The 26654-nt window shown below is 46.5% G+C and overlaps 1 protein-coding gene across 1 annotated transcript in view; it reads left to right on the top strand.

The window, feature by feature from the left end:
• The window catches only part of LOC138529875 (D(2)-like dopamine receptor), a 434356-nt gene that overhangs the window by 117788 nt on the left and 289914 nt on the right, over nt 1-26654 (top strand). The window contains exon 2 of the mRNA XM_069640867.1: nt 5649-5986. Within this exon, the coding sequence (XP_069496968.1) occupies nt 5681-5986 (306 nt within the window). The 5' untranslated portion in view covers nt 5649-5680. The remainder of the gene's footprint in view (nt 1-5648; nt 5987-26654) is intronic.

The raw sequence follows: 26654 nt of genomic DNA, 5'->3' as shown, positions 1-26654 counted from the left end.
TCTCTGCACAATTAACAACTTTATCAAGCATCCACAAGTATTCTTCAGACTCAGAATTGGTAGATATTTTTGGGAAGGATCCTTCCCACTTTGCATTGTTGAAGCCACTGTTCCAGCTGCTGCCTGTGAGACTGAGATATGCTTCAATGCTTTGCAAACACTGCAACACTTGCTACATTTAACCATGTCACAGAAAAGACTGATTCATTCTGCTGTGTGCAATATGGATACAAATAATATGGATTTGGTAGAAATAGAGCAAAAGCAATATAATTTGTCGTGCCTACTGAACACCAGAAAAAAACTATAATTAACACATTTTCATGATCATCACTGAAATAATTGGCCATTTTAATTCTATTACTCCAAAGAGAGATGGCGAAGGAGAGGGAAACAGCAGTCAAGGAAGGGAGATGGGGCTGATTGGTTTAGATGCAATTTTAAGTTTATCCTATTGGTCATATTGTAAGTATTGTGATGAATCACGGGGTTCAGTCACATCTCCCAGCGGAGAGCCTTTCATTTGTGAAGCTAGGGAGGTGAGCCCACTACACAATGATCCCCCTAGGGCTGGCGGCATGCAGGACCTCACAGGGAGAGACACCCCTCTCGGGGGCAAGGAATCCCGTTCTGCAGAGGAACTTCCTAGAGCCTGCTCTCCTAGAACAACAGTAACATCATAACTCCAGAGACACACATCAAACCAAGTCACTGTTTGCTAGTGTGATATAAGAACCAAAATCCAATCTGAGGAACAATGTAGTAAAACTACCATGAAGAAGAAGGCTGAGTGAGTAATATCGATTGCTCAATGATTGGAAGCCAGCACTAGTGTGATGAAGAAGAATGAAAAAACAATGACAAGTGATCAACTGCAAGAGAGAATGGACTATAATTCTCCACTTGGGAGGACCCAGCAGCCTATCATAAAAAGAGAAGATGGACTACTGTCCAGGGGAAGCAAAACCTGGGAGTTTCCAATCAGTTGAGTCGGGGGTGCTGAGAAAGACCAGGACATCCTCTATTTGGAGGAAACAACAAGGGGCTGTGGGCAAGAAGCACAGTGGAAGCCGAAAGCCAGAGACAGTAGGACGAAAACCCCAGGAGAAAGAGCGAGTTGAGAGTGGTGGCAGGACCCAGGAGAGGTGAACTGTTCAGTCTGGCAACAACGCAAGGAATGCTGGAGCTTGGTGCCGTGGAGAAGAAACAGGAGGAGTCGGAGCGAGAACCGAAGCTGTCCTGACTAGGAAGGAAGTCCCTATCATGCGAACAGGCCTGTTGATGTCAACCCACAGAAAGCAAGTTGTATGCATGTCAATGGTGTGAGGATGGGTCTGTCTTGATCTCCTCTCACTCACCTTGTTTTATCGCCAACATTTTGAGTGAACTTCCTACAACAGTGTTCCATTATGCTCTGGGGCCCTAGGATTCTGAACTTCCCCCAGCAGTGGCATACCAATCCCACAGAAATCACACTGTGTTCCTTCCTCCAAACTATGCCACCTTAGTGGTATAGGACACCACCAGTGTGTCCTTCTCCACTAGTGTATTGTCAGTGGTATAAAGCTCCAAAGTAGTTTTTGTGGCAGTAGTGAAAAAGATACATTTTAAAAACACATCTGGATTATTTGATTGTTGAATCTGAGATAGATTTTGGAGACAAGCGTAAGCTCCTCCCTCTTCCGTCCAATGTTACAGGAGTCCAGCAGTACAGAAACATTAGCTTATTTGGAGGAACCTCGTTCAAATATTGCATTTTGTGTTGAAGACAACCAATTATTGTGACCCTCTATAAAACATCCTTCAAGTCTAATGCATCAGTTGAACAATATGACAGTATCAAAGCCCCTCGCTCCAACTATATTGATATCTTCAAAGAGATTAGAACTTTGTTTCCTTAAAATCCCTGTTGTAAGATTTCAATTGTTTGTAACTTTTATTTAGAAGTGCACAAATACATTATTTGTAACTGTTTTGGTGAGCATGTGTTTACAATCAGCTTCAAATATTGTGCCACAAATGAGAAAACTGCAACTTATTTGAAGAGTCACTGTGTTTTTAAAAGGTCCATTATTTGGTGTTCTTTCTTAAAATAAAACGAACACATGTGTTGATAAGAGTTTTGACGCATCAGTACTTGGCCGTACTGCAGTTTGGATTGGTTGTGTCTGCAGCACAGTCGCCAAGGTGTCCCCTGTCCCCCTCCAGATTTTCTGTGCCTCTTATGCCCCTGTTTGCGAGGTAGTCTTTTGGTCCTGAACTGGTCCTGAAACCCGACTTTGCATCCCTGTACTGAGTGCTTACTGTTTCTGGTGCCGTCTTCTACCTGTGTCAAAGTCCTAGAGTTCTCTTCAGGAATAGTGGGATCACCATTCTTTCACATCAACCTCACAGTCTTGTGATTGTCTCGCTCCTACGGCGAGGGGGTTCTCTGGAGCATCACAGACATATTTTCCATCAAATGCATTCTATGAAAAAGCTCTACTTTGGTCACCCTAAACCTGACTTCCAAGCCCTTCCGTCTCGAAAAACACTATCGGGTCAACGTTCTAAGTGTGTCCACCTTCTGTGGCAGTGTTATTCTCTCAAACCTGGTCCACCTTAACCCGTGAGATGTATTTGGATTTTGTTTCTCGGTCCTTGTGGGGCAGTTTCACCTTGACAATATCTCACACTTTTACAATACAGGCTTTCACAGAATTAGATTGGTTGTAGATTGACTTGCTCATCTCTTGCCCTTTTCTGGTCCTTTTATCTCTCAACGTTAGAGAGAAAATGAAGCAACACAGAAATAACAGATGCCGACATGTTCATTCTTGTTTATTTTTGTACATTTAAGAGAAGAAAATTACCAAACCAAGTGTTTCATCATTGCAGGCATTGCTTAAATTATACCATGAAAAAGAAATGAAGGCTTGAATTTTGGACAGTGAATGCCAAGTGTTTGCCAAATATACTTACATAAATTGCCAATTTCTTAAGTTGCAGTGGCCCTTACCAACCATTTTTAAAATCTTCTAAAGCACACAATACTTGCATTTTAAAGAGACAGCACCTCGAGCTGTACATAGGTAACATGTTTTTTCTTCCGAGGATTGTATTTCGTTTTTGGCATTATAGTTATGATAAACATTACAGTTGACATGCAACATGTTATTGTATAAGTGAAACTATGTCACTTTTTGTATTTAAAAATCTGCCTGAAATAAAAACAATCACAGTACAGAGAACAGTACACATTAGGGGTTATTTTGTCAGCATCCTTGTTTTGCTGACAACGGCCCTAAGTCATTTCCTCTAAAAAACATTCATGTTTTACATATGTTTCTCTGAAATATTACAACATTTTCTCTAACAATTAGGAAATAGTAAATAAATACCTTTCAGGGTGCACCTTTACTCTCGCTTTATTTGGACTTTTATTGGCATAGAAAGCCTGCAGGACCCCCTTGGGCAGTCTGGCCCACCAGAGAAGGGTTGCAAATTACATCCGGCCTGCAAGGAAATGTGTGCACCCCTGCAATAGTATGTCTCCCACGTTTATTGGTTCCTCTACCGTGAACTGGGGAAGTCAGGGCGGATTCCACTAAGAATGGGCTTTGTTATTCCTCCTTAACTGAAACTGGATTTTGCTTGTGACTGAACTGGGTGCAAGGCTGGTATTGCTCAAACTGAATCTCTATTCATTTTGGTACAGTCCACTCTGACAATTCCCTATTTGACTGCAATGGGCATATTATTTTAAGGGTCAACAAAGTCCAGACCAACCATTTGTCAGACTGCTTCATGGCATTCCCGGCTGTGCAATGGGCCTCCTTGGTTTGGAATCTCTTGTCACTACTTAAACCTTCAGTGCATCTTTAGAGTGCATGCTTGACGTTGGCGTCAATACCAGGCCACCTGCACATTTCACATACTCTCCTTTTGGTAAGAATGGCAATTAGATGGCCTTCGTGAGCTGTTGAAAAGTCTCACACCACTTGAAGGTATAATCTTGTCCTCGTGGATGAAGAGGTCTTCTGCAACTCTGCAGTATGTTTGGAGGGTGAGGGAAGTTTCCTTTCAGCGGCCAAGCCTGGGGTGTTGCATTCAGATACCTTTACCATGACTTTGGGCCTCATTATAAGTGTGCCAGTCCGGAACCAACGGTGCCGGTAAGCTTACGAGCACCGTTGTTTCTAGACCGGCATATTACAACTCTGCCGGGCGGGTGCGCTCATCCCCTGCCCTCACCTGGCAGGTCAGACCTGCCGGGCAGGAGGGTACCTGCCCGCAGAGTTTTCACAGGAACACTGGCACCGTTAGCAACGGTGACGGTGCTCCCATGTCCTCATTCCCATAGAGTCCTACGTGACTCTATGGGAATGGGGACTAATGAAATTACCGGCACCTGACTCCCTGGCTGCCGGGCCTGGAATAGTCCGGTGGCACCGGTAACTCAGGTGCTGGTAATTTGTTACTGGTGCGGCCGCAACCTGCCGGTAGCACCGAGAGCGTTACCGCCGGACGGTTCTTGGGACAAGTCTGGATGACATCACTGATAGTGGCCACTCTACACTCTTTATTTAGGAATATATTGGGCTTTTTGTTTCTGGAGGGCAACCTGGAAAGGTAATCAACCTGACTGTTAAGTGTTCCTGAAATGTAGTGGATAGTTAATATACATTCTTAGGCTTTTGCTGTTAACCGGGCTGGCCAGGATTTGCATGATTTGGTTGCTCCAGGGCTTAGCATGTGGTCTAGATTCTTATGGTCAGTGAATAACGTGTAGCATCTGCCGCAGACATAGGATCTGAAGTGAGATGTAGCCCCAGCTCATCTTTTCAGTAATGGATTATATAACCTCAGAATCTTTCCATGCAAAGAAAATCAATGTGGCACCGATCCCATAAGAAAAGCTGATACACTTTGATGCGCAAATTATAAGTATAAGAGTATCAGGGGATATGTGCTCCTTTGCCCGTGTTTCCAAACTACCTGTCTGTTATCATGTGAGCTCTTCCGCACTGTGCATGACTTTTCAGTAATCCCTCTTCACAGGGGTGTTGCTAGGTCTGGAAAAGATCCGGGGCTACGCTAATGTCAGGACTGTCTGGACTCTGGGCTAGCTAGCCTTTTGGTTTAAGCCTCTGAGCTTCTATCCATGGATAGAGCCAAAAGACCAGGGCTATAGCCCCCTAAGCACTCCCTAGCGACGCATATGCCTCTTCACATCACTGCAGTCCATTGTTTGTGGGCGCACACAAACGACACAATAACAATGTGTTCCTCCATTTAATCTAGACACCTAATCCGACCAATTTGACTGTCCATCTTCCCCAGTACACTTTGTGTTGTAACCTTCCCCACATCCCATTTCCTGTTCCTGTTAGTTTGTGAAAACAGTTTGTACGGGTAGACATTAAAAATGTGGCTATTACTCCTCATTTGCCATTTTTTTCTTTGCACTATACATCTGATTGTTCTTTCTTGGGTACAATAACAACTGTATAGAATAAAACCCAGAAAAATATATTGGATTAAAGACTTGTTACATTTTGTAAACATTTACATAATAGGGCCCCAGTAGACCACATCGAGAGAGAAGGAGAATATTTCCTCTTTTGTGATGTAACAATTCTAACAGTTTTCATCTGCCTTCTTCACAGGTCATTACTGAGATGGAACCAGCCCTCCCAAGATGGCTGCTGTCACCATAGTGGCCCTGAACGGGAGTTATGTTTGGAGAGACAACCGGACCCTGGTGTCAGAGAATGGGACTGGAGACCTGCTGCCCTCAGCTGGAGCCACCCGGCACCTGTACAACTTCTATGCCATGCTTCTGGTGCTGCTAATTTTCGTCATTGTCTTCGGCAACATGTTGGTGTGCATGGCCGTGTCAAGGGAGAAGGCCCTCCAGACCACAACAAACTACCTCATTGTCAGTCTGGCCGTGGCCGACCTTCTGGTGGCAACCTTGGTGATGCCCTGGGTGGTGTACCTGGAGGTATGTGCAGATGTACTCTTCTTTAAAGGGTGGTGTAACTTAAGGTAATTGAGGGAGAGAAGTTCTAAGGACCATACTTCAGGAGACTATGGTAATGTCTTGGTATCTGGAGGTACATACTGGAGTGGACTCAGTTGGCTTGATAAATCACATGTAAGGAGTTACCAGAGGAAGCCCCTATGGTGGGTGGCATACCTGAAAGTAGTCACTAGCACAGGCCATTTGGTGGATGGTGCACTAAGAGTTAGATGAAGGAGCGGGTCCATTTAGTGGGTGGTGTATCTGAAGACAGGCACAGTAGCAGTCACATATTGTGAATAATTACATTGCGGAAGTCATGATGGGGTGTGCTCTTGGAAGTAGGTATGAAAGAGGATGGCTTTGGGGGTGGAGTTATTTGCAGAATCAGGCTGATATGATGGACGGTGTACTTGGGGAGGTGGGTACAGTGGTGAGCACTTGGCAGTGGGTGGCGTACCTGCAGGAAATGGGGGTGCACAACAGCACATGCTGCAGCTCTGAATCTCAGACACTCCCTAAAACAACTCACCCTTTTCTGTGAAGAGGTGTTAAAATGGATTTCTGAACTCTGACCTGGTGGGCAGAGGTTCAGAAGGCCAGCCTAGTTTCTTGGAACAGGGTAACCTTCTGCAACACAAAGACCAATCATGGTAGCATTGGCGGCGGTCAAGGCGCCTCTTAATGAGGTTGGAGGTAGCCTTGCCGGTAAGAGCTGCAAGGCTACCTCCGTACCGACATGAAAGACCCGCTCCCGTGAATGAGCAATTACCTGGGTATTCCAACCCCGCCGGACCCGGTAATTGCCTTTTTGCGGGTGCCGGTAGATCCCCATTCCCATTTTAGCCCCATAGGGCTCAATGCCCCATGCGGATCAATGGGAATGGGGATGCCGTAACGGTGCTGGTGCTACAGGCTTGCTATGCTCACAGGTGCCTCTCCTTCTGCCAGGGCAGACCTGGCGGAATGAAAGGCACCCGCGGCACAACTCGGAGTTTTCCGGTCCGGTTACAACAGTACCGGCAAGCATACCTGTACCGTTGTCATCGGACCGGAAACCTCGTAATGAGGCCCTATGTCTCAGGAGGTGTGAGGGTGATCAAAAGCCCACAATGAGCACACACAACACGCGATAACACAACTTACTCTCAATCAGATGTATATTAAAAATATATATGCATTTATTAAAGGCCTTTTAATGAAAACACAAAGTAAATATTCAGCAATAACAACAAAACCAACACATCACTAATCTAGCAAACATATATACAGTAACCAATTATATGGTATGATATGATATTTTATTTATGTTGTGCTCGTACACAAGTGTTTCAGAGCGCAAGAAGGCAAGTGAGGGGATACAGGAGAGAACAACAAAAACAACGATCTTCCTGGGCCCAGTGACATTGAGAATGCTCAAGTGCATGGGAAAGGGAAAGGGGGAAAATTGCATGGAAGGGGGGAGAGTGGAAAGTGTGGAGCAGAGGAGAACAGAAATAAGTAATAATAAACAAAAGAAAAATAAATAAATAAATAGATAATGGCCGCAATAAACAGTGGTAGTGCAGCCGGCAAGTGGCAAGTGCTGTGTTTACGGCAGCAGACTGGGTAAGTCTGATACGTGCAGAAAAAGAAGAAAATGTGGGTGGGGGACTGTATGGGTACAGATACAGTCCCCCGTGTAGGAGGTGACCAGGAGGCAGTGCAGGTGGGTGGCAGGGTGAGCAGGCACCTGGGCACAGGGGACAGAGGCAGGCCAGGTGCACAGTGCCAGGAGAGAGCAGATCAACAGGGGAGAGGGGGAGTGAAAGCAGAAGCAAAGAGGAAGGTCTTGAGGTTCTTGCGGAACCGGAGATGGTTCTCTCAAGTTTTAGAGTGGCAGGGAGGCTGTTCCAGAGGGAGGCCCCAGACGAAGACAGAGCTCTAGCCCCAGCTCGTTTCTTTGAAAAGCTACTGACCCTGAGGGAGTTAGAGGTAGAGGAGCAAAAAGCTTGAGAGGGGAGGTATTTAGGGAGGGATAGCTGAAGGTATTTTGGACCCAGGCCCCAGAAAGCCTTGTGGACAATGCAGAGGGTTTTGCATTTAATCCTTGCATTCACTGCGAGCCAATGGAGAGATTTCAGAGCTGGAGAGATACGATCCCAGGGCTTGAGGCCAAGGACAAGTCTTGCAGTCCTGTTCTGGATTAGTTGCAGAGGGCAGAAAGTAGAGGCAGGTAGATTTTGAAAAGAGGCTGTTAGAATAGTCCAACCTAGAGAGAACCAGAGCTTGGGAGACTGTGAGCGTCTGGGGAAAGGAGAGGAAAGGCAGAGTACCTCTGAGGAGGTGCAGTAGGAAGTTTGACTTTTTAGAGACATCAGAGTTGTGGGCGGAGAAGGAAAGTGTGGAGTTAAAGGTGACCCTCAGGTTCTTAGCCTCGCAAGTAGGGGTAGGAGGAGGGCCAAGGGAGGCCGGCCAGAGAGTGAGGGGAAAGGATGGTGAAGGTGTGCTGATGAGGAGGATCTCAGTCTTGCTGGCATTCAGATAAAGATCATTGGCAGCACACCAATCTTGAATGGCAGTAAGGCAGTCTGAGATGAGAGAGGGAGAAGAGGTGGATGCGGGCAGCCTGAAAATGAGTTGGGTGTCGTCAGCGTAGCACTGGAAATTTGAGCAGAACATGGCAATTCAGTGGGCAAGAGTTGCCAGGTAGTGGTTGAACAGCCATGGCGAGAGGTTAGACCCCTGGAGAACACCACAGGTAGAGAGAGAGGAAGATAGATGATAGGAAGGACCCCTGTTGGACCTGAGAGGGTCGATCCGAGAGGAAAGAGGTCCGGCCTAAAGGATTAGTACACATTATTGATCCACAACCTGTAAAGCAAGGGGTCACACAGTGCAAATATTGTTTAGGCAGCCCTTCACAATTCATACCCTAACTAAGGCAGTCCAGTCCCTAAGATGAGTGGACCCTTGAGCTCAAAAGTACTTTTGGTGCTGGTGCATGCAATTGTGCAGTCAAAAACAGGGTCTCTTCAAGGGGCTGTAGCGACTCAGGAACGTGGGTGAAGCAGTGAAGAATAAGTTCCCACTATTTCGAGGAGGGTCTCCCCAAGAGGGCAGAACAGGATCCAAGAGTTGGAAATAGTGCGGTAGCACAGGCTACCTCAATGACAAAGAGTGGCACTAAGGGGACAATTGTGTGGAAAAAAAATGGATGGATGTGCCAGGGACCACCGGTAAGGGTTGCAAGTACTCAACAAACCTCAGCGCTCTCTGGACCAAACTTCGGCAGTCGAGTCCACTTCGTTTGCAGGTTAAAATCCTGCAGTTGCACTGCTCAGTGGCTTTCAGGGGCTGCGTTCCAGGAATGATTCTGTGGTGGGACGTTGGCGATTTCTCTGCTCCTGATGAAGTGATCCAGCTAGTTCTGCTGCAGCGAGTTTTAGGGCAGAGGGGGGCACAGCAGCAAGGCACCCACAAAGTTCGTCACTACAGCTGGGCGACACGGTGACCGCGTATGGTTGGGTTCAAGCGTACTCTCCTAATTCCAGACCTAGGAATGCTAGGTGTACGAAACTGGGCCGGAGAGTTCCTTATACCCAGGTCCTGTACAAGCTGGTCAGTTCACTGGGCGGTCCAGGAACACTTCCGAGGAGGCTGTCTTACAGGTTAAGTTGTAGGTGCCGAGAACAGTTAATCCCACTATTCCATTGGGTCGAAGTGCCCTTGCAGGCCTTCTAAGTTTGATCAGAAACAGGGGGTCGCACGGGACAAAAGCTGACTCATGGTGCCAAACCTCCAGCGGGTCACCAGCGGTTCAACTGATCTGCTTCATTGATTCAGGATACTTGGCTCCTTTACTAAGTTCGGTGTGAACTCAGAAGATCCACCTGGAAAGAGTATAAGATACCTTCTCTTATCCAAAATCTCCTTCGCGCCAAAACGAAAAGAAAGCCATAGGAGATCTGCTCACATACAGCCATCCCAGACATGGTCCAGTCACGGACTACAGTGGTCCCAGTCATCCCAGCATACCAAACATCCTGGCACCCGGGATATGTATTGAAACTAGACGGTTCCAGATCACATCCTGGAGGCACACACACAAGGCATGCAGAAGCCCGCAAAAGCTTTGGTTTGCACTGGGGTCTACATGACCAAATAAGGAATTTCCCGGGTCTGCTCATGCCTGGGAAAGGCAAAGGGACAAAATGGCCAAAGGACCTTGTGGCATGGACATTTTAAGTATTGGCCACTGTCCCGGGACAAACGTGGTAAACGCGGTTTGGACCATTGAAAAGAGTTGAAAACATAAAAAGTAACAGCTAACACCAGCTCTGTCCAAGGCACACTTATACATTCACCAAAAATCCTTTGAGGGTGTCTATGGCTTTAAAAAGGAAAAAGGGACCCCAGCACACTGTACTGTAAGGTACTTTGTGCACTGATAACATGTTACTAAGTAATAGCAACAAAGTGAAAGACTAAGGAAAACAAAGTCTCCCAGTACTGAAAGGCCATGTCAGTTTCCCCAAAACAAAATGAGCAAAAGCCCAGCGGAGTACAGTAGCAGGTTGGGCTCCACTAGCAAAAGCCACGCTAGGGTGATCAGACAACAGCAAAAAGGTGGGGGTTACACAACTGGCGGGAAAATAACCCATGAATGGAAATCTTTCCTAACAGGAGTGTTCTGGATGCGGCAGTCCAAGAGAACCAAATGGTATCCCTTGTCTTCCGTTTGGTAACGTGGGGGAAGTGCAGGACCTACTGACTGACAGAAGGCCTGGGAAGTGCAAACAGTTCACACATGCAAAAAGAAAACATATTCAAAGATATTGCTGTCCAAAACAAGTTATAAAGATATCTACTTTTATAATCTAATTAGCATAAAGAGATTAGTGGAAAATTAACACAATAAAAATCGGAACCCATGTAAAATATCTGCAACTCTTCCAGTGAAGTCAATGAGATTACAGTTAACGCAGGCTATGATAAGGCGTATGGTAAATCACAGAACAAATGGCAAAACACGAGAAAACAGGCATCAGCAAATCCACCAGTATGCACGGTTTGTGTAGCTATGGGATAGATATTTGCTAGATACTGATATAATGGTACTACATGGCCATATGATCGCAACAGCTGGAAAACGGAATGATCAACTGGGCATATGATGTTCGTACCTGGCAAATGCTTAGCTAATACCTCAAGGCAAAACTGTTGTCTTTCTCCTTGTTTGTTTTTAACAGGATTTCAGTGCATGGAAGAGCTATAAATCAGGTGGCTGAAGGCACACTTGGTTAATGCATTTTTACTACACCAGTAGCCATGTACATATTCAATTAGACCATTAAGTCTCAACAGACCGCTTAGAAAAAACATTGGCAGGCTAACATTTGATGTTGCTGCTTGATAGAGGGAGCTCAAAGAGATCCGGGAGGATGTGTTTAGGGCAGATAGGATCTAGTAGTGGGTGGGAATGGCCATACTGAGCTTCTTCAGTCAGTAGTTCCTTTTACAATAAAACGCCTACACCAGAGTGTCCAATGGATCCTCTGTGTCACTGGGCCCTTGCAGCACGGTGCCCATCACTGTTTCATTTCCACTCTTTGTGGCAACACCGTTTTGAATAACCGCTGGCAATAGTAGGTGAGCGCAGTGCCCGGTAAATGTTTGCAGCTTCTACAGTACCCCAACAAAGTAATAACTGAAAGAGGGGAAAACCAGGAAACAAACATTTTCATCCTAGGCACTATGGGCTTCATTACGAGTCCGGTGTAACCCTGCTAGTAGTACCAGCGGATTGCCGCCAGACTTGTAATAATTTACCGGCGCCTGACTTCCTGGTGCCACTGGCTCATTAAGAGTCTGGCTGCCTGGGAAGTCATGCAATGGTAAACTGTAAGTTCCCATTCCCATAGAGTCCCATAGAACTCAATGGGAGTGGGGACACTGAAGCACCGGCGCCATTGCTTACTGTGCCGGTGGTTCCGTGACGGGTCTGCCTACCATGCCGCTGCGCCCGCCAGGGTCAGACCTGTCGGGCACAGCGGCCACGGCAGGCAGACTTTAGGGAGGTCATGAAGACCCCACTCTTGAATGACCCCCTTGCCAATTGTTCAACTTAAACCTTCTTCTGTGCCTCTGGAGCTCACCCCACCTCTTTACTTTTTATTTATTTAGAAAGCATCACTTTATCACAAAGGTAACGGTGCACTGTAAAAAATAACCCCTTGCTTCTCAACTCAAGCCAGCTCTTCTGCTTCCCCTGCACACTACTTGTAGCACCATGGATGTGCCCCCTATGTACAGCACGCAGTTGCCTCCCAGCTAGGTTCACACGTTAGGAAAACCATGCATTCATATAGTCACGTACACCTTTTCGAAGCTCTGGGTCAGGCCCTCAAGCCCAAGTCTTACTAGTGCTAAAACCTGTCCACCCACCCCTTCTATCCGGAGCGTCGTTACCCCAAAGTAGGGCAAGTAGATTCAGAGGCAATCATTTCTTTACCCACTGCTTGAGGGATCGTTCGGGGGCAGGGAGCATCTGTTTTCCCCTGTGGTAACCAGCAGGTAAACAATCGATGCAAGCGCTGGAAGTCGCGGAGGGTTACTGCAAACACACGGCAACCGTCCACGAGAAGCCCCCTTTCAGCTTGCATTTCAAGAATGTTACATGGAGTGGTTCCACCAACGCCCTTACTTATACTCCAAACTCAAGGTAGCCATTGTAACCAGATTCTACAGCCTGTCCCTAACTAATGTGTCCACCCGCCATTCAATAAGGCTCGGGCTCTTGAAAGGCTGAGAGTATCTCCCTTTGTGCCTGGCGAGCCAAGCTTCCCTCCCTCCCTCTCCCAGCGCCCTCTCGCTGGGAGGTGACTCCTATTCATGCGGGATTGGCACAGAAGCCAGGAGAATGCTCTGAGCGTCTGCCATCATTCTCTCTGGCTTTCGGTAATAAGCTGTGTCAGGTCTGGCGCATCAAGGCTCTATGAGCCTCCCACCGTTAACGTCAGTTCTATTTACAATATGTAAGAATCTAGTTTGGCAAGCGGTTACTTCCCACACTACACTTTAGAATCAAATTGGGAATAATTTGATAACGGAATGGTTCCAACCTGAATTAAAAAAAAACACCTGGAAAGAGAATTAGTAGTTGTTACCACAAGAGAGAAAAAATAAAGATTTGTCAGTATTTTTCCAATTTTAACAGTGGGCCCTCGGACTATGAAGCCCTTCTGAACTATCGGAGCTGACTGGTAGGTGGCCCACGAATGTCGATCAAAGACTGAATACGGGGCACCCGTCCTGCCCCCAAAACACCCACTGCAGAGCATGGAGTGGACTGGCCTATAGGGAACTGCACCCTGGGCCTATTTTGTGTGGCAACTTAATTTATTTCCAAATTCTGTCATAGGGAAAAGGGTTGAGCTTGCTGAGATGGGGCTACTTTGACCATTATTTCCAGGGCCTCTTTTGGCTCCCAGTCCACCCCTGCGCATGATGGTATAACCTGCGCTCCCAGTGCCTGGGACCTCTTCCACTAATGGCCGCCATGACACTGCTGAGCCCTGGCAGGCAGTTTCTCTCCCACAAGCCGGTGCACATTGCTCTTGGATGAGATGAAGATGGAAAATGGTGTTGATAGTGTTTGAAATGTGACCAGAAATCAAGAGCTAGCCCCAACGAGCCATGAAACAACATTTGGGAGTGGTTCATTAGAAGTGTGTCCTACAGACCAACAATCACAGGTAACTAAGTAGCCTTTAAAAGAGGTGTGGCCTGTGGAAATAAAGATGCAGCCCAACAGGCATGAGTTTTTGTACATGGCAGAAAAGGGAATACAATCTACCGATAAAAAGGTGTACAAAATATTATTTATCAGCAGTCAAAAAACCTGCTAAAATAAAAGAAATCACAAAATAAAATCAAACCAAAATAGGTCAATGCAGGCTCCAATACCTGTGAGATAATTCGTTGTGCTCAACTAACTGCCAGCTGAAGATATATACTTTTATCCTGCTGATCACAATTTTCCGTTCCACTAAGATAGCTTAAGAAAGTAATAATAATGTGTCTTCTTGTCGAATGCTTTAGGACGGATTCCTCACACTTCTTCGCATTGTAGTAAGAGGTAATAATGTTTTTTCAATTTAATGGTACTCAATTTATCGAACTCCTACGGATCGGGGGCTAGTGGAACTCACTTTCAAAGCGCAGGTTTTCCCCATGCCGATTTGTGCAGAGCTAACAGAGCTGCCCTGCCTGCTGCAGAGGCCTGTATCATGTGCTACCATTCAGGCGCAGATCCCTTCACCAAAGCAACAGAAAAGCTGTGGTCACACGCTCACTAATGCAAACACAGATCCCATCACCAAAGCAACAGAAGAGCTGTGGTCACATGCTCGCTAATGCAAGCACAGATCCCTTCATGAAAGCCACAGAAGAGCTGTGGCCATACTCTTACTAATGCAAGCACAGATCCCTCCACCAAAGCAACAGAAGAGCTGTGGCCATACACTCACTAATGCAAGCACAGATCCCATCACAAAAGCAACAGAAGAGTTGTGGTCACACGCTCACTAATGCAAACACAGATCCCATCACCAAAGCAACAGAAGAGCTGTGGTCACATGCTCGCTAATGCAAGCACAGATCCCTTCATGAAAGCCACAGAAGAGCTGTGGCCATACTCTCACTAATGCAAGCACAGATGCCTCCACCAAAGCAACAGAAGAGCTGTGGCCATACACTCACTAATGCAAGCACAGATCCCTCCACCAAAGCAACAGAAGAGCTGTGGCCACACGCTCACTAATGCAAGCACAGATCCCTCCACCAAATCAACAGAAGAGCTGTGGCCACGCTCTCACTAATGCAAGCACAGATCCCTCCACCAAAGCAACAGAAGAGCTGTGGCCACACGCTCACTAATGCAAGCACAGATCCCTCCACCAAATCAACAGAAGAGCTGTGGCCACGCTCTCACTAATGCAAGCACAGATCCCTCCACCAAAGCAACAGAAGAGCTGTGGCCACATTCTCACTGATGCAAGCACAGATCCCTCCACCAAATCAACAGAAGAGCTGTGGCCACGCTCTCACTAATGCAAGCACAGATCCCTCCACCAAAGCAACAGAAGAGCTGTGGCCACGCTCTCACTAATGCAAGCACAGATCCCTCCACCAAAGCAACCAAAGAGCTGTGGCCACGCTCTCACTAATGCAAGCACAGATCCCTCCACCAAAGCAACAGAAGAGCTGTGGTCATACTTTCACTAATGCAAGCACAGATCCCGTCATCAAAGCAACAGAAGAACTCTGGGCATACTTAGGGGCAGAGCCAGACAAAAAGGTTTGGGAGTACTGGATGACATTTTGAAAATCAGGTTGTGATTGGTGTGGAGGATATTTATAGGGCAACAATCAATGCAGGGAGTTTGTTCACCCTTGCCCCAATCAAAAGCACCACACCAATATACCTGTTTATATAATTCAATCCAGCGCTGTCTATGAACTATTTCATATCGCATTGATCCCTCACCCCTGTACAAAAGATAAGCCAAGAATCAGGCTGTTGTGTAGAAAGAACATATATTTATTAATAAATAGGAACATTAATAGTTGCACAAACCTCATTCTGTGGCCTAGCTGCTTTTCTTTCCTAACAATTCACATTTCACACACATTGAAACCCCTAGTTTGTTTAGGATAACAGAAATCCCAGACTCTGTAACTCCAAAACATGTACAGTTTTCTTTCTTTGGTTATTTCCACCCTGGGTATAGAGAAACACAGATCTATAGAATACTTCAGATACCTGGGTCACTCGCAAAATACTCTTAATTTACAGAATTGTGCATCCCCCAGGACATGACAAAACTATATCAATTCACAATATACTTTGCATGGGGTTTACTTAAAATAACATGCAATACATTTCTGTTGGTGAAAGGAAATTTTACCCATGTAGCACCCTTTATTTTTAATCTCCCTGCGCGTTTGGTGTTGCTAGAAGTTTTGGAGCACAACAGACCTTTGAAGACAAAGCACTTTTTATATATAGATGGAACCCTTCTTCCTTCACCACAATGCAATGAAGAATATCTCTTCTACCGGGAGTCACTTTCTCACTCTCTGTCGAGGCTATGCTTTAAATCAGGGCCTTTACTCTATTTAATTGGGCAAGACACTTTTCTACCCCAGCACAAACCCAGATATTAAGTTTTGATTTGGAACCCTCTGCTTTAAGGCAGGATTCAGGGAGTATTAAACCATTTAGAATTTCGTTTTTACATGCAACCTTTCCTTATAGGGAATTCTGGAGTTGGCCACAATAATGTAAGGCATACCCAATTATTTTAAATGACTATAACTTTAAGTAGCGTTAGGATAAAGATCAGAGGTTTTACACTCCCCATGCCCACCCCGCGTCCTTTGACTATATGGGAGTTCATTAAATTATTATTTAGTAAAAATACTAAGGATCTACCTGGTCTGCCCTCCCAATCAATAAGGGAAGATATTAAATCAAACAGATCCCCACAAGACTTGGTTTGGTTGGACAGTTTACTTACATAGAATATTTCTGGGTTTTTGCTCAGTAAAAGACACCACCTGCTGGATCATCCCATGGGGAAAGGAAAGGGATCTGGTCAGATTCCAACCTCAGTCATGGATCGCCTCCAGCATCACTCCCTCTTGACTTGTCTATGCCTGTATGGATCCCAGCTTCTGTCTTTCCCTGGTTTCCTCCACCACCCAGACACTTGGCTACAGCAATTTTTCAGTAGTCCCGTTCAGATCATATCAGACTACCCCCCTTTCCCACTGTGTGTCTCCTTATAAATGTTTAACCACTTAACTGCTAAGGAAAAAGATCATAATGGGGAATCCCATCCTCCTAGGACAATCTTGTCCTTAGCACTTAAGGGGTTAACCTCTTCCCAAATTATCTAAATTAGGATGGGCCAACTGATTCGCTAACTATTCTTCTCGGACATCTACTGTCCACCCCCATTGCAATGATTGGTTTCTTTAGTTACTAGTCATCATCCCTGTGAGTTATAACTTCATCCCTTTGAAATAGCATTTTTGACCACTTCAGGTATGACCTGAAAATCTACAACATGACAAAAAAGTTGAATTTACAAATAGGAGTCACAAAGTATATGTTTCTGAAATGGTCTAATCATGCTGGACTTAATGAAATGTGTCACAATGTTTCAGGTTCAAATAGCATATCTTTGTAATTTATTCAACAAAGATGAAAGTTATCAACACAAGATTTTCTTTGCAGAAATCTCATTTAACAATCTATCATCTCACTGAATCTCCACTTTGGGACAGTTTCTAGGAAACTATCATCACATTTCAGATTATAACTTCATTTCCCAAGGTCGAATTTCTATCCAAGTTGTCACAAGACATATGCTTTTTAATGATATTTGAACCTTTATTGTACGAATTATGGTTCCTGAGATAATGGCCAAAGTATGATCCTCAATAAAATCATATGTAGAAATAATGACATGCATATTTTTCCATTCAGTTAACTGGCATATTTTGGTTCCCAAGATCTGTATGTAGGCCTGTCCAGTGGTTTTCGTTGACCCAAGCCTGCCATAAAAGCACTAAACATTTCTTTTTCACAGTGCTAATGCCCATCTGTCCTTATCTTCCTTGAGCAGAAGGTATACCTCTGCCCCCTCACTCTTGTGGCAGTCTCCTGTAACTTGTCACTTTTCAGTTAGATCCTGGACTTCACCAGGAATCGAGTTTTAATTCGATGTATGTTTAAGAGTTGACTTCACTTAACTGGGTCTTTTGTTTTCACAGTGTCCATTTGTTCACCTCATAAACCCTCAGTCAGGCACACACCCTGCCCCTTTTCTTGGCTCTGTGAACTTTGAAGACATTCCCTGATATTTGGATAAGGGTAGGGTAGAGGTGTGCAGTTCCTGGGCCTTCTAATCTCATGAGAAAATGTCTTTTGTCTAATCACAGTTTTTCTAGAAAACTGGCATTTTTAATGTTGCATTTCCTTTACACATTGCCTGCTTTAATATTTCACATCATGCCATCGATACCCAACCGCACATTATGATATAAATTTGAACGGTTCAGGCCAAGGAGTTTCCTCTGTAAACAATTCCTTTCTACCCAAACTGCATAATGTGTTCATTTTTCGGGCAGCTTTTTCTTTGGGACGAATGCATTTCAGTGTCTCAATATCCCGTAATGGAAGGTAGGCCTCATTTCTTTTCAGCTTTGCCATTCGCACACATGTCACACTTAATTTTAGTCTTCCAGTTTCTGACACAACTGTTGGTGCATTTCGCAGTGTTGACATTTCCATGCTGGCCTTCCAGTCTGCCAGTCAACAGTGTGCTTTCAAATGACAGGAAACTATTTCTGCATCTTTAGGTCCCAGTCAGCCAGGCACAGTTTCCCTTTGTCCATGGGACTGCATTTAAAACCTAACAGTGGGGCCCTTAAACCCATTGAGCTAATCCTTCTAGTGCGGCCAGGCCAGCCATTGCACATTCATTTGGTCCAATAGATGCATCTTGCATCCCAATTCAGTGGCTATTTAGTTCTACAAATTGATGCTAATCATTGTGGTGTGGGCGATTTAAAGGTTGAACCCAGAAGTTAAACCTTTGGCTTCATCAAAAGGCGAACATTGGTATTGGCTGGGCAGGCTTTTGTCCTCTGCCTCTGTACCACTGCTGCAGATGCCACATTAAGGATTGTTTAAAGGTAAGTAAATGGACAGCGCACCCCTGTGAGGTGAGAACTTTGATAGGCTCCTAATGTTTCACCCTTAGATGTCGGAGCCCCTGCTTGGCGCTACAGCAGAGTTCTGCTTCAGCCCATGCAAGCCAGTGGCTGGCCCCGCCCATGACCATCCTGTCCCTCTTTCGGCACTCCCACCTCCCATCAAAACTGCACCATATATACTGTAATCTACTACTCATAAAAGAAAAAACATAAAAAAACATTAAAAAATGTATTTTCTTATGAGTGGTCACATTTTAACAAATGCAGGGTTTTTTACTTTTCACAGCACTCCGCATTAATTAACAAGGTGTTACCTTGTCCAACACTATGTAGACAAGGGATTACATATATCTTTACTGTGTTTCAGCGCCTCCAAGCAGTGAAGGGTCATCCTTGATGAGGTACATGTGACACCATCCCCTCAGGAGAGGATGGTGAATCCCTCCATAGTGGGGAAATAGGTGAGGAGGATCTTCCAGAGGTTGCTGCTCTGGGCAGGACTATGTCTCTGTTATATACAAGCTGACCAAATGTTTGTCATGAGATGCATACTAAAAAGGCATCGATGCTGATACCCATGCACAGACGTTGTGTGGGCCAATACAGGTAGCTGCAAAGTGCTTGGGTGGGTGGCACTTAAGATCTGCACAATACTGCCTGTGTACCAGTTATTCTGCACTAGCTCAGCTAATGATTCAGGAGGACATGTGCTGAAGGCAGGAGTCCAACACTGGTGATGAGGTGGGGGAGGCCGTTCACACAGTGTAACCATGGTCAAAGATGACAATCTGGGGGTAGTAGCAGGGCTGTCCAGATCTCTGTAGGCTGCATCTCTGGTCCCCACTCTACTCATCATACCTCACCTGAAGCCAGCCTCCAACATGCACCGATGGAAGCTGTGGGTAGTGAATTTCACAAACTACATGAAGGTGATGGGCTCAGGCACCATGTGATTCATTCCCCCACACTATGCAGGTGAAGAAGTTCATACAATTTCCTGTGCCTAGTGAACACTGGTATGGAGGATGGCTAGAATGCCACCACGATGCCTCTCAACGCATTTTTCAACCCATAAGTGAACATGTACTATGAGCTGTTCATGACAAGACTAGAGACACAGGCCCCATGCGAGTCAATTGATACATTACATGGCTGATTGTGTACACTGATTCACAAAACCAAGTATTACCGTACTGGGGATCCTTTAGGGCCCACCTCCAGAAATAATTCTCTTCCATTTAAAGTAAATATTTCTTTGTAAATAAAAAAATTCAATAACAGCAAATTAGTCGAATGTGCAGTTAGCATCCTTTGCACCACCACGAAAATGTATTTTCTTCCGAAAATTGATAATTTTAATAATAACAAGGCTGAAACATTAGGTTTTACAGATGAGGAAGCTTCACATATTTTGAATCTCCTATTTACTGAAAACGATTTTTCACCAAAAGAGAAACCTAATATGACATGCCTTACCACTTGCACAATATCATAAAGCACAGAGGATTCAAAGAGGTTTGAGGATACCATTACAGTCTGCTTTATCCAAGGATAACCCTAATTGACGGAGAGAAAGCTTGAACACATGTTAATTAAATGTAAACATTTTGACTATAGAAGAGTTAGCCAATTCTTTACATAAGATTGATGAAGAAATCACTCTCATAAAAAATTATTTGTCAAAATACCTGGATATGGAAGAATTAGTGGATAGATCGAAACATTTTAATAAACCATTAGAATCTTATGAAAAAGGATTGGAGACTATGAAAATAAGAATATTCTGCAAAGATACAACGGATTATATATTAGACATTGTATATTCATGGCAAGAGTATTATCAATATGATAAGAAAATAGACACTACTTTAAGAATTAAAAAGAAGTAATCTACCAGTGTTAAACTTGAGGAGTATTACAAGTGTAAGATAAACCCTTTAGTGAATTATTCACAACTGATTTGCGTGAAGAAGGCACATCACTAGTGAGTATATTAGAGAGTAGACTGGTTTCTTATTCAGAAACAGAAAAAGACCAGAAGAAGCAAGGCAAAGAACTCCATTAAGGAAAGGGAACATAGACCCGAAGAAAACTTAGTTATCAATCTGTTGCAAGTTCAACTTTACAACACACAATTACAAGTATTACCAAGGGGTTTATCAGTTGTCACTGAATATACTAGCTCCTTTTTAAAAAAAGAGATTCACCTGTTTTGTCTCTTTAAGAAAATGAAGTTACAGATCTTCTTTGCCACTTTAGAGGACACAACAATAGCATATGAAATTGAAAAAGAATATAAAGAATTTGCTCCAAAAACCACCTTTAATCCTGATGTACACAATTCTACATTAGAATGATTCTATAAAAAATACTGAAGAAGTTTAAGAAGTTGACCTACACTCCAAAAAGAGAACGCATGTGACTACAAAGTAACAAAAACATTGTGATAACACCTTCTGATAAAGGATGCACTTTAGGTATTAAGAATTGTGATCAGATACCTATGGTAATCAAATAAAAAAATAAGTTCTTGATCAAACTGTAGAAAGGGAGTCGGTTACACATAAGACCAAACCATTTTTGAAAAATGAATATCCTTTGACTGCGATATCTTACATTTGACCAAAAGCTAAAGATAGTCTTCTTGAATGACTCCCCAAGTTTCTTGACACTATAGTACAACCCATTATTCAGAAGAGTAGTACTTATAATAACGATACAGCACACGTTTTAATTATGTTGATTTAAATCCAGTTTTATCCGGAACATGGGATATTATTTATTATGGGCATTGTAAGCCCTTATACTTCAAAACCACTTTCAAATTGAATTGCTGCGCTGGAATGGTTGTTGTGATGGACAGAAACAGTTGAAGCTAATAAGCCTCTTTTTTCTTACATTATTAAAGTTGATATTGATCAACCATTCTTTAATATATGGTGACCAAATCTTTTTTCCAAATATCAGGCACTTATTTTGAAGAAAGCATGGCCACCTTGTATGCTAAGAGAATCAACAGCGACTGCACATGTTGTTGAAAACGGTAACTGTAGAACACTAACAGGCCGATTCATGGAATAATTAGCGCGGCGCAAGTGGGCAAAAACGTGCGAATCGCAGTGGAATAGCGAAAATCGCAGTGCAAGTGCGAAAATCGCACGAAAAGCAGCGCACATCGATTCATGGAAGTCCGTGCGCGAGAAAACCAGCGGATGTGCGATAAAAAAGTGCGCGGCGCACGTTGGCGCACAGGCCATCTAACAGCGTGCGCCAGGTCACAGCGAAAATCGCACAGGCCACAGCGAAATTCGCACATAGCGCGGCGCACGCAACAAAAGTAGGCGGAACACGGGCGTAACACTCGGAATGGGGAACAACTTGCCAAAACGTGGGCGTCATGGGGGAAGTACAGGGCACAAGTGCGCGGAACGCCCACACGCTCGCCTACAACACGTATTCATGGAATAGAATAAGGGAAAAAAGCGCACGCTCAAACCAGCGCACAGGCACAAACACGACCGCCACAAGAAAGCAGGCGGTAGCGTCTCTGCGGCTGTAAGAAATGTGCGCCAAAAGGTGCGCCAACAAATAGCACCTATATACTGCCATGATGAATGTCCTATACTGTGGCCCTCCAGGACAAATGACGTGCAAAGGGGTACCCACAAACACGGACACCCGTTGACAAAAAATACGTCTGCGTGTATACCGGGGTGCGCGGGAAGTCTCACATGCGATTTCAGCAGGGTACGTGTATTTCAGGGGTTCGCGTGAAGTTTTTCACGCGATCGGGCCTGGGGGAGCGGGCTACGTGTATTTCAGGGGTTCGCGTGAACTTTCTCACGTGATCGGGCCTGGGGGAGCGGGCTACGTGTATTACAGGGGTTCGCGTGAACTTTCTCACGCGATCGGGCCTGGGGGAGCGGGCTACGTGTATTTCAGGGGTTCGCGTGAAGTTTCTCACGCGATCGGGCCTGGGGGAGCGTGCTACGTGTATTACAGGGGTTCGCGTGAAGTTTTTCACGCGATCGGGCCTGGGGGAGCGGGCTACGTGTATTACAGGGGTTCGCGTGAACTTTCTCACGCGATCGGGCCTGGGGGAGCGGGGTACCACTCACCGTCTGCCTTGCGTGTAGAAGAACGCATAGCCAACACCCGCTGTGAAGTAATAGCGTGTGAACCCCAACGGATGGAAAACACACGCACCGCACGAAAAGCACGTACAGAACATAAAGGCACGCGGGATCACCAAGCCCTGTCAGGGCAACGCCCGTGCGCAAAACGTCAAAGACGCGCTTACGCTGTAAGGGCCTTTGGTCCAATGAAATCGGGTACGCGTGCTGACGCGCTTACGCGCTAAGGACCTTTCCTGGATTTTCACGCTGACGTGCAGGATTTTCACGTGCCAAATCACTCCGTATCAAGCTGGCCACGTGAAAACACACGGAAGACCACGCTCCTGCCCAGAAGGCCGAATTACTGCCCCCCAGTGCCCCGAGCAGCCTCCCACGTGCCATCTGCTGCTGCCTGCCTGCCTGCCTGCCTGCTGCCACCGTGCCCTGCCATTTGGTGCCTGCACATCAGCCATCTGCAGGTGTCCAGTTGCTGTGTCCACCCCTGCTGGAACAGAAGACTCCCGACTCGGATAACATCGCTCCACAGCCCAGCCCCAGGACCCAGTTGCCCACCCACTCCTGCCCCTGGGGTTGCCATGTCGGGCACATCAACATCTGGCACCAGTGGCAACCCCCGGCCAGAGGGGCAGAGGGGCACCAGCTTCACTGCCACCGAAGTTGGTGTCCTGGTGGAGCAAGTCCTGGGGCAGTATGATGCCCTCTTCGGATCGTCCCGCGCCAACAAGGAAGGACGGGAGAGGATCTGGGCCGACTGTGTGGTTGCCATCAACGCGGAGGGGGTGGCAACCCGCACCATCCAGAAGGTCAAGAAGCGCTGGGAAGACTTGAGGTCCAGGACCCTCATGAAGGCCCGGCGCCTCGTGGAGGGGGGCCGGGGCCGCATGAGTTCCATCCAGTTGAGGGTCCTGGACCGCGCACACCCAGCGCTCCACGCCCAGGTCCTTGAGAGGGAGACCCGTCTGGAGTTGAGCGGTAAGTGGCCAAGCATTGCTGTGTGAGACAGGGCATGTTGCAGTGTGCTGGTTGTCTGATACTTGCCTGCATGTGTGACATAGGCCATGTACGCATGTATGTGTGCAGGGACATCATGGGAATGCATGTGCGACCTGTAATGTGTGAACCGCACGGTTGTTGCATGTGTTTGAATGCGACATGGGGAGCCCTGTGCAGATTGCACACATGAGAGCATGGCAGTCTCTGTTCCTGGACATGGGTGGGGGCGAGGGATGGGTGCTGATGCCAGATACATATGTGGTATCCATGTCTGTGTGCCTGACCTGCGTGTCTGTGACTTGTGAGTGCCATGGATGCATGAATCTGTGACAATGTACAGATTCACTGATGCAGCCTAGTCATCCTTGTATGCACTGTGATTGGGGTGTACGGGGCCAGATGGATGTGACTGAGGTGAAGTGTGTGCATGTGATAGGCATGACCCATGATGCATGTGAGTCCCATTACATTGTATGATTCGAGAGTCCATTGGACATGCATTGAAATGTCCATGGCACGCACCATGACTGTCACTGTGTGTGTTTTGCCTGGACTGACACATGTGTTGTGGTGTGACATGATGGAAGTGTACTTTGACAATGGCACTCATCTGCTATTGCTTCCTGTCTAGGGGACCATTGTACAGTCCCCTGATGCTTGTGTTCTATGTCTCCCTCTACGCAGCGGCTAGTGAAGGAGAGGGCGGAGACGGCGCTGTGGAGCAAGGCGGCGGGGATGCCCCCACGGCTGCAGCGGAAGGGGTGGGTTAGCCCCCACAGGGGCCTGCTACGGCGGTAGACGGCGAGGAGCCATCCAGGTTGGTGGTTTCCACAGAGGAGGAGGAGGCCGCCACTGAGGTGCACATGGGGCCTGGTGGGGGCATCCCTGCTGGTGCAAGTGGTGCAGTCCAGGGGCAGGGGCAGGAGGCAGCACAGGTCACCGTGGAGGGGCCTGTGCATGTCGCTGTCCCTGAACCTGTGGGTGGACCACCTTGCACCAGCAGGGATGCCCCGTCCCAGGCCCGTCCGCAAGTAGAGGGGATGTCCATGTCATCTGACTCCCCTCCACCTGCGGACGAGGGGACCCCTGGCCGTGTGGAGAAGGTCCTGATTGGGGTCGCGATGCGCACGGCTGTGATTCGTGATGCCGTGCGTGCTTCCCAGGAGGAGCACGCACGTCATCACGAAGAGCACCGTGCCGACGTGGCCCAATTGGGATCGGCCATGTTTGGGGGTTTCCTGCATGTGTCGGCCAATCTGGCGGCCCTCTCCTCCTCTGTGGAGACTATACGCCAGTCGTTCTCCTTGCCGTCTTCCAGCCCAGATGCCACCAGGGCCCCCTGTGGACCTGCCCTGACCAATGCAGCCAGCTCGGTGGGGATCCCATCCCTGCCACAGTCGGGAGTCAGAGGTCCAGCAGGGGTGGACAACACAGCAACTGGACCCCAGCAGATGGAGGATGTGACGGCATCATCGGGCAGGGCACGTGCACAACGGCGTCGGTGGTTTCCATCATCCTGGATGCCGTCGTGCTGGCAGAGGCAGTGGCGTCGGAGGCAGCAGCAGGCTCGACGTGGGAGGCATCATGGCTCGGGCCATCAAGATCAGAGGGGCAGGCATCGGCCGGAGGGCAGGAGAACCCTGGGATGGTAGTGTCTTCCGTGTGGGAGCAGTTGGTCCAGCGGATAGGTGCGGAGCGGCAGCGGGCGGAAGAGGAGCGGCTCACCATGGTCAGGGCAGAGTTCTCCATGCGTCGGGCGTTGAGGCGGGCTGAGTGCCTCGAGGAAGCTCGCAGGGAGTTTGAGGTGAACATGGGATTATCCCTGCGAGACCTCGGGGCCAGGACAGAGTCCCGCCTCCAGGACATCGACATGGAGTTCGATGATGCCCTGGCCGGCAACATCACAGAGTGAGCCGCAGGACTTGCCCGCTGCCATTGTATATAGTTCTTTAGTTAGTTAGTGTTAGGTTTCCTTTATTTTTTGAGATTTGTTTGGACCGCTCGGACAATGGCCACTTTTCTGTATATAGTTTTTTTATTAGGTAGTAGTAGGTTTCATTTATAGTGTTGGGCTCATGGACCCTGGAATATTCTTGTGTATAGTTGGATTTTTTAATATACATTTTTTTGATTTATATTTGTGTTCACCATGAGGCAATGGTTTTTCCTTATTTTTTTTCACCATGATTTTGCTTTGGACAACATTAGTTTTTGGATTCCTTTGTTTTTTGGATTTTTACATTACTTATCGGACATGGACAATTTATTTTGTTATCCCCATTGTTGTATGTTTGATTAGTTTACTTCATTTTCTTCGAGAATACATGTTTTTATAACTTTCTTTTGTGGTATTTTCTCATTGGTTTCATGCATGTCATGATATGGGTTTTGACATTCACTTGCACCCATTGTGTATGTGTGTGTGACGGACATGTGTTCATTTACATATTTGCCATTGGGGTTGTATCATGTAATTGCATTTGCTATGTGGGTGGATGCAATCCTTGGCTGGGTGTTTGTGCTGGGTATGCTGCCCATTACTGCCATGATTGTGTATCGTCAGGACCTGGGGGCAGGGGGACATGGTTGGGGGCCTGCTGGCAGGTGTCCCACAGTGCTGGGGGCTGGGGGTGGTGGGGAACATGAGTTGGACATGGGTGGGGGCCTGCTGGCAGGTGCCCCACAGTGCTGGGGGGTGGGGGTGGTGGGGAACATGAGTTGGACATGGGTGGGGGCCTGCTGGCAGGTGCCCC

This window comes from Ambystoma mexicanum, chromosome 1q (genome assembly GCF_040938575.1).
Source record: "Ambystoma mexicanum isolate Mex_15411 chromosome 1q, UKY_AmexF1_1, whole genome shotgun sequence".
Taxonomy (NCBI): Eukaryota; Metazoa; Chordata; class Amphibia; order Caudata; family Ambystomatidae; genus Ambystoma; species Ambystoma mexicanum.
Note: the sequence above shows the minus strand (reverse complement) of the source record. Positions and strands in the feature narration are given on the sequence as shown.